Source organism: Trichomonascus vanleenenianus (genome assembly GCF_965637985.1).
Source record: "Trichomonascus vanleenenianus strain CLIB 3782 genome assembly, contig: TRVA0_064S, whole genome shotgun sequence".
Taxonomy (NCBI): Eukaryota; Fungi; Ascomycota; class Dipodascomycetes; order Dipodascales; family Trichomonascaceae; genus Blastobotrys; species Blastobotrys vanleenenianus.
Window position 1 is genome coordinate 45,349 of NW_027481823.1, and position 8,238 is coordinate 53,586.

Genomic DNA, 8,238 nt, shown 5'->3' on the forward strand with positions numbered 1-8,238 from the left:
ATGAATCTTCTTGACCTTAGCTGTTTTCAAAAATCCGTATAAGCCGCCTCTAGAAAATTCATCATTTTTCTCTCCTTGTTCCCTGCGAAAGAAACACCCTGTAGGGAGTGTCACAAAATATCCACGCACATAGCGTCATTGGAGGATAGGCTAGTACGCCAGTTCACGCGCATAGAACTCTTGCAGGAGGGTCAAACAGCATCAACGGACCGCTTATTCCAAAAATGGATGATCCAGAGAGACATATCGTAGAACGAACCAGAGGGTGCAGTATAACTAGTGCGAATAATAGCAATAATAATCTGAATTAAAATCCACTGCCTAGATAGCAAGAACTTAGAAAGATTTTCAAAGGAAAGTAGATGGGATCCGAGCATAATTGGCCCGAACTGGGATTGTCTCAGCCAAAAGATTGAATTCCGTTAGTTAGCGTTCGGATTAAATAGCATAGGATCGAATACTGAATTACCATTTAACTGTTACCGATTAGGATTCCGAGAACTCTAACGCCTGGCAAAAACTAGAATTTCATTTTGTAAGAGTCAGTAGGACGCAATCACCCCAATTGAAACCACAAGTTCACGCAAACCATTAATATTAAGGAACATAAGTACACTACGAAGTACGGAGTTGATAATACAAGATCGGAGCTTTGTGTTTTTTCATTTACATTATATGTATACATGTATTAATCCCATATTGCATACATACCGGTACATCTACTTCCCAGGTACTGGTGATGCTGCTTGATCCTGTGCCAAGTGGGTACTGCATATGTCCATGTTGACTATCGCCAAGCTTTTTGACTCGACATGTACATGGTACGTAACGAATAGGGTTGCATATTGGCCTTGCAAAGGTGAGATCTGCGGTCTAATGGCCTCCGCCTACACTGAGGCTGCCGGTCCGATGCAACGTTGTTAAAAAGAAAAAAACCATTAAACCAACCCCCTATGTAGTACACTACAGTTGTACAGCTGTAGGTACCGCCCTCGTGTACATCAAAATCGTCCATAGTAGGATCTTCCTGTACAATCTCGTCATATATGCGTCGGAGGTTTCAAATTCCGCGCTCTGACGGGTCGACCGTTAGTGGTGCTTCCGGATCATCTCCGCCAGTGGAGATCTAGAAGGATCAGGCAGAATCAATCGTCACTCCCGATTTTCTAAAATCTCAGGGCCACTACCAAGCAAGCTTAAGCCAGTTGACACATCTCGACTTCCCTAGACTTAAATTGACAGATGTACCCCCCCCCCCCCCCCACACACACACACACACACAGCGACACTGGCTGGCATGCACGTACTTCTCGCAACGGCGCCCAGAATTTGAGTGTCTGAAACATGCATGAGGACTTTTTTCCTACTTGGGAATTATCTGATGGTACATCCCCCCTATCAATCTGATTAGATAATAATATGCAATTTTTATCCGTGCCGCTTGTACGTCTATCCCACGAACGAAGGGATTATACGTTCCCTAACGAGCAGCAGACCGCGTTAATTGCCTTCAATCGGATGCATATTTTCTACACCCATATTCTGCAGACGCAATAGCACCATGAAAGAGTATATTAGAAGAACGAATTCCTGGCCTTTTGCAGCAATCAGTTTTCGGCTCTGAATCGACATGACGGTCTTTTCCAAGTCTCGACAGACCCCTGATGAGGTAGATGTTTCTGTTGCTGAGAATGCAACAGCAACAGAAAACAAGAAGGAGACTTCCGCTGTTGTGATCAAAGACGAGACGCTAGAAGAACGACCTAGCGAGGATGCACAACATGGTGTCCAGGACGTTCAGGCAGTGACGCTGGTCTGGTCAAAGGCATCGCTGATTTCAGTCTTTATTCTGTAAGTCTTTTTCCCCTAACTCTTTCGACCGAGCTTTGCGGCTCCGACTAACACCATTTTTTTTCCCTTGACAGTATATGGCTGCTTTATTTTGTCAACGCATTCCAGTCTACACTTCTCTCAAACTTGATTCCTTACGTCACGAGTGATTTCGAAACCCAGTCGCTGCTAAACGTTATTAGCATTGTCGCTAATGCCATGTCAGCTGCGTCCTACATCCCACTAGCGAAAATCCTTGATACATGGGGCCGAGCTGAAGGGTTTCTTTTTATGGCGATTTGCTCTACTTTGGGCCTGGTCCTTATGGCAGCCTGCAATAACCTACCAACCTTCTGCGCTGCATATGTAAGTAATCCATGATCGCGGAACGAACTGTGGAACTTTTGTGCTAACCGGTATGCTACAGGTATTCTACACCATTGGCTTTGGAGGAATAACATATTGTGTGGATGTGATTACGGCTGATGCTTCCACCCTGAAGAATCGAGGATTAGCGTATGCTTTTACCTCATCTCCATATATCATCACGGCATTTGGTGCTTCAAAGGCGGCGGAGGAATTCGCCGGCAACTGGCGGTGGGCCTTTGGCGGTTTCGCAATTATCTTCCCTGTCGTGGCTGCCCCCTTATTCGTGATCTTGAAATACAATCTCCGCAAGGCCGAAAAGCAAGGCATTTTGGTCCGGCAAAAGAGTGGCAGAACACTAATGCAGAGCACCTGGTATTACTTCAAGGAATTCGATGGTAAGTATCACGCTTTCTCGAGATATTTTTTAAAAACTAACTTTGAATAGCGACTGGAGTTGTCTTGTTCTCTTGCGGTCTTACGGTGTTTTTGCTTCCGTTTACGCTTGCCTATAGCGCTCCTGACGGCTGGTCTTCTGGCTACATCATTGCCATGATTGTCGTCGGATTCGTTGTGCTCCTCGTATTTGGACTCTTCGAGTGGTTTTTGGCGCCTGTACCAATGCTGCGCTATAAGCTCCTGAACAACCGGACAGTCATCGGTGCCTGCCTATTGGATACAACGTACCAGATCTCTTATTACTGCTGGGACAACTACTTTACATCCTTTTTGCAAGTGGTCAATGACCTGAGCGTATCTGAAGCTGGATACGTCAACAACACTTTCAACGTGGTCTCAGGAGTTCTTCTGTTGGGGGTCGGCTTCGCGATTCGCAGGACCGGCCGATTTAAGTGGCTTCTATACATTGCCGTTCCGCTTTATGTCTTCGCACAAGGCCTGATGATCTATTTCCGTAAGCCGACTGGATATATCGGCTATATTGTCATGTGCCAGATCTTCATCTCCATTGGTGGAAGCGTCTTCATCATTATCCAGCAGCTCGCTGTGCTGGCTGCTGTCACGCATCAGGATGTTGCTGCTGCGCTTTCCTTGCTATATGTGGTCGGTACTACAGGTGGTGCTGTGGGTAGTGCCATTTCTGGTGCAATTTGGACAAACACGTTTGCGAAGGCACTTGAAAGGTATCTCCCAGAAGCGGCCATGGCAAACTTCGATATGATTTATAATGATCTTAACACACAGCTGAGTTATGCAGTTGGAACCCCCACGAGGCTGGCAATCCAATACGCTTATGGTTATGCGCAGACTAGAATGCTGGCTGCTGGATGCGGTATTATTGCTCTGGCATTCTTTTGGAGCGCTATGATCGAAAATATCGATGTCAGCAAGAATCCTCAAGTCAAGGGCATGGTCTTCTAAGGTCGCGAACGTCGGACCATTGTACATATTGTTGTTATCCGTTGCAAAAGTATCTATAAAACTTCTTAATATCTGGTAATAGAAATTGTTTAAATTTTCTAGCGAACGGGGCCAAGGTTCCACTTTTATCGGACTATTTGAATCTGGCTTCAATTACTGTCCAATGAAAAGTGGACATTATAGATAATTGATGAAGACATCATGCTGCAAAGCCTTGCCATACGAACTCAGTGATTGTTTATTAATCCATGGCCTGTACTAGCCGCTTAAATAATAGGAGCCATGTACTCAACTCCGCCCGATACTCGGTTGCCATCAAAGCCCTGGATTGCACGACCAAAAACCATCGATGTGTACCAGCCTGCCCGTGTCCAACTGCTAGTTGCTAGAGCTACTGACGTAACCCTTCAGTTTAAGCAATTCAGCTACTCTGCTAGTTGCGCAGGCACAAAATGCTTGTAACTTTTATGTCCAATTCGCTACTGAATCATCCGAGGTTTTTCATGAGGGGTACCTCTGGCAACTGGCGTCGAAGTGATTGTTAGCCATCGGGGTGGGAACTTTTAAAATGTCATTTAGCCGGTGTTGATTCCACCGGTAAGGGTACCACCAGTTTCCCATCTAGCGACAAAGCTAACAGGCGCTTAGGCTGGCTCTATGTTACCAGTATCCTACTATAGTGTAGCAAGAAAGCAACAGCCCTATCTACGCGAGACTCTATGAAGGGTCTTTAATAGACATTGAATTCATCAGGCACAAGTAGCGAAGAGTCGGACGTACCTCTGACACTGTAACTATTGAATATCTAGCAGTGCCCTATCTACAAAGCTCAAACTCCCTTCCACGATGCAAAATGACATATTTGACTAGCTGTCGCTTCTCAGCATGAAAGTGGGAATCAAAAGAATGGTCGAATTCCTCAAAGGGCGCCACCCAACGGTGGGTTCGATTGTTAGCGCAGCATTCCTATACAGTTGAAGGGTACAGGTCTTTGATGCCCCTGGAGAGCTATTTCGCTGAACGTCGAGGGGTCCCAATCCCACAGCGCAAATGTGGTGTGTAACCTGCAGGACCCAATTACCATGAAATCTAATCTTGTTACTACACGAAAAGTTACCGGTATATTACCCGTATAGCATCGCATGTTACCACTCAAGTGCCCCTGAGATTTGGCCGCTCCGAAGTTACCGCGAGACGATCCCTTTCACCTTTCTATGGACCTTCCGTTTCCGAAGTTTCTTGACTCATCTTGACTGCTTGAAAACCTGTGATTAAACTGTCACACAAGCCTCTTTTTTATTTATTTAAAGGCTAACTTATCTTGGTGACTATTTTTGTGAAAAATTATGGTAAAAGAAACGAATCTCTTCTACCGGTATCCACTAGATATTGTTAGGTACATTGTACCGGTATTTTCTTTTTAATTCTCATAATTGACAGTAACTACAGCAGTGTATAAAAAATTTCCCATTAAATGTCATACGTTGCACAGCCCAAACGCGGTACATGCAAAGTGAAGCGGAACTGTCTTTCCGCCGAACTCCAAAGTTATGCGCGAAAACAACACAGCCGTATGCCGCGCCCTTTATTTTTCAATGCGTACAGATCTCGCTTTCGACCCAAATTCGGGTTAGACCGGCGGTGCTAAACAGATGTCACTGTTAATGTTTATCCTAACTGTATCTACTTCTTATAAACTAAAAACAAAAAATTGACCTTTTCACGGTAAATCTTGATCATTGTATTGGTAGTGATCCTAGTCGTATTTTTCACCAATTGAACTTCTCATAACCATTACCTCACGAACTGCTGCAGAGGTATACCTTTCGTTATCTACCACTTCCCTTTGGGGAAAGAGCTGCGGACGAAGATAAGCCTTACACTACCCATATTCTATACTGTGTTCTGTGTAAATCCAGATTTACTGAGAAACGATGTATGATTTCAGATAAATTTAGCTAACGTTATGTGTAGTTTGTATGTTTCATATCTGGATGCAATTCAAACGATTAAGCCGATCATGCTGAACTATAGAAGCACAAGAGAACTTGATATTTGCAGGCGGCTGGTCTACTTCACTGACAGATATGTGCTGTCCAGCCAGCATTAGCGGACGGAGTGGGACTGATGCTGACCTTAAGCTGGGCAAGCGAAGCCCACGTCTGAATTGACATTGGTCAATGTACCAAGGCGATCTAACAATGGCCATGAGAGCGCCAGTTGCAATAAGCCTTGCCCGGAGCAAGTTATTATACATATTCAGAATAGGGCACCGCGGCGGATCCTTGAAGCCGTCAGATCCACATCAGAAAAAGCCTTACAGATTGTGAGCCGCAGCATGTATATCAAGCACAGACATACCCAACTAGAGTAGCTCAAAACAGGTAGAATTGTTTATCACATGGTAATTACGACCCCGCATGTCGTATAGAGGGCCTTAGACCGACCAAGACTGGGGAGGGGGTCTGCTAACAGACAGATGATAAAATCAATACGACAATTAGAAATACGAAATTTGCATTACCAAACGAAGCTGCTCTGCAACTGACTACTTCGAATCTGTCGAACTCTCAGAAGCCGCCAATAAATCTTGCATTTATCGTCAATTGCGGGGTATCAATCAAAATGGAGAGTCCAGACATCACTCAATCGTTCGTTCGATTCCCCCAGTCCGCCTTGAACTACAACGGTTTTTTTGCCAAAGACATCAGCATCGAACCAACCCCTTGCAGCTGGCAACAAATCCCCCTGTATATCTACCTCCTGCCACGTCTTACTCCCTATATCAAAGGACCACACATCACTCAGCATTTTCCCTGCGCCTTGATGGCCCAACGAACTTGGATCTCGCTCGCCGAACAAAGTTATCAGACGCATTTTGTTCTTTATAAGTATAGGGACAAGTGCGCTCACACTTCGTGGAGTTGGCCCGGATGTACCATCAGGGAGATACATTTGTGAGATCCAAGCATTCGTTTCAGGTGAGTAAATATCCAAGCTTCCGCCCTGCTCGGTCTTTCCATCGAACCCATTCATACGATACAGCATCCCACCCGCAAACGCAATCGAGGTACCCCCTCGAGGTGGATCAGGTGCCGGGGTCAGTTCGGTCCACGTTTTCTCGGACAGGCTGAAAGCCCACAGATCCGATAGCCGCCCCTTTTCAGGACAGCCAGCATGGAGGTAGAGCACGTTCTCACCATCACTGGCCATACAGTGGTAACTGCGGGCGGCAGGATACACGCCAGAACCTGTATGAGAGGAGGGGGAGATGAGCGACCAGCTAGCAGCAGTAGGATCAAACTCCCAGATCGAGCCGAGCTCCTCGATGGGTGCCATAGCAACACCACCGCGGCCCGAGAATAAGTATAACTTTCCGTTCAATGTAGTCCAAGCTGCTCCGACACGTGGAGACGGGGACTGTGATGTTGATAGGTTAATGGAAGTGGTAGTATCTATACAGAATCCAAAGGAAATACGTTAGCTCTGTGTTTTCGTGAAAGCATTTTGTCACTTGGGGTATCAGACGCTGAATCTTCAAAGATTGGTCACCACACCGGGTATAACAAAGAGAAAAAGAATCAACTTACTATTATCCAAAGAGACCTTATATACAGCATTGTCTCGCGGCTCTCGCGGTCGAAGCTCTCCTCCAAAAACGTAGGCATTTTTACCGACTACCGCGACAGTTTGCGATGAGCGTTGGAGTACCTCAGCTTCAAGAACTTTATGCCATCGAGCAGAAAGTTTTACCATGTCGAAATACTCAAATTAATAATCTCCTCGTCTTTCTCGGACGACCGTAGAATATCCGACGAAAAATTCGATTCAGGGAACACAGTACCACGGGTATAAATACGCCCCCTATTTATCTTTTGGCGTCTTGGGAGTGAATGATCGGAGGCAGACAATGAGTTACCTTGGAGGTCCCTGGCATACCTTGGCGGTAGCATCAGCTTGTGCCTGTGCGCCGAAATCAGGCCTGCCAACTTTATAACTTAACTTTGTTAATCCCATGCTTACAAAACTGTTTTATCTGTGTGTGCTTGTGCACTGTTAGAGTTCCTGCATCACAGTATGTCGCCGGAACATTTTCTCCAACGAAAGTGCATCTGGGTCCAAAATCTTCACACTAGAAGCAGTTCGATCATGGCAGGTGAATCTTCATCGAATAAAGGATCCATTTAAGCTGCAGGAATTTTTTGCCCAGATTCGAGATACCAAGTCACTCTTTGATGAATCTATAGAGAGAAAGCACTATCCAGAGATGAGTCCACGCCATCACCTCAGTTCACAATTGACATAGTAAAATTAATAAGCCTCGAAAAAGAGCTTTTGAGAAAATAGACAACTTTCTTAATCAGGAATCATCTAACCGCTGATGGACATCTATGCACAGTCTAAGGGATAATGGAATTGATTGATAATGAATCAAAAGTAGATGAGTAGGTAGTAATTCGGCACAAGACTGCATACAAAAACACCAAAGAAAAGGTAGTTCAGGTTAACTAATATACATCGCTAGCAAGATCCAAAGCCAAGGGAACGGGCTTGGCAGAATCAGCGGGGAAAGAAGACCCTGTTGAGCTTGACTCTAGTTTGACATTGTGAAAAGACATAGAGGGTGTAGAATAAGTGGGAGCTTCGGCGCCAGTGAAATAC

The 8,238-nt window shown here is 45.2% G+C and overlaps 2 protein-coding genes across 2 annotated transcripts; one reads left to right on the forward strand and one right to left on the reverse strand.

The window, feature by feature from the left end:
* Positions 1-1,630: 1,630 nt before the first annotated feature.
* SIT1 (siderophore iron transporter 1) lies at positions 1,631-3,576 on the forward strand (the record flags this gene model as incomplete). Its single annotated transcript, XM_076687591.1, has 4 exons — positions 1,631-1,851; positions 1,926-2,196; positions 2,258-2,594; positions 2,645-3,576. 4 exons carry the CDS (start codon positions 1,631-1,633, stop codon positions 3,574-3,576), a joined length of 1,761 nt encoding a protein of 586 aa, XP_076538190.1.
* A 2,616-nt stretch (positions 3,577-6,192) lies between these two features.
* Positions 6,193-7,332, reverse strand: TRVA0_064S00474 (uncharacterized protein; the record flags this gene model as incomplete). Its single annotated transcript, XM_076687592.1, has 2 exons — positions 6,193-7,031; positions 7,167-7,332. 2 exons carry the CDS (start codon positions 7,330-7,332, stop codon positions 6,193-6,195), a joined length of 1,005 nt encoding a protein of 334 aa, XP_076538191.1.
* Between the last annotated feature and the right edge of the window lie 906 nt (positions 7,333-8,238).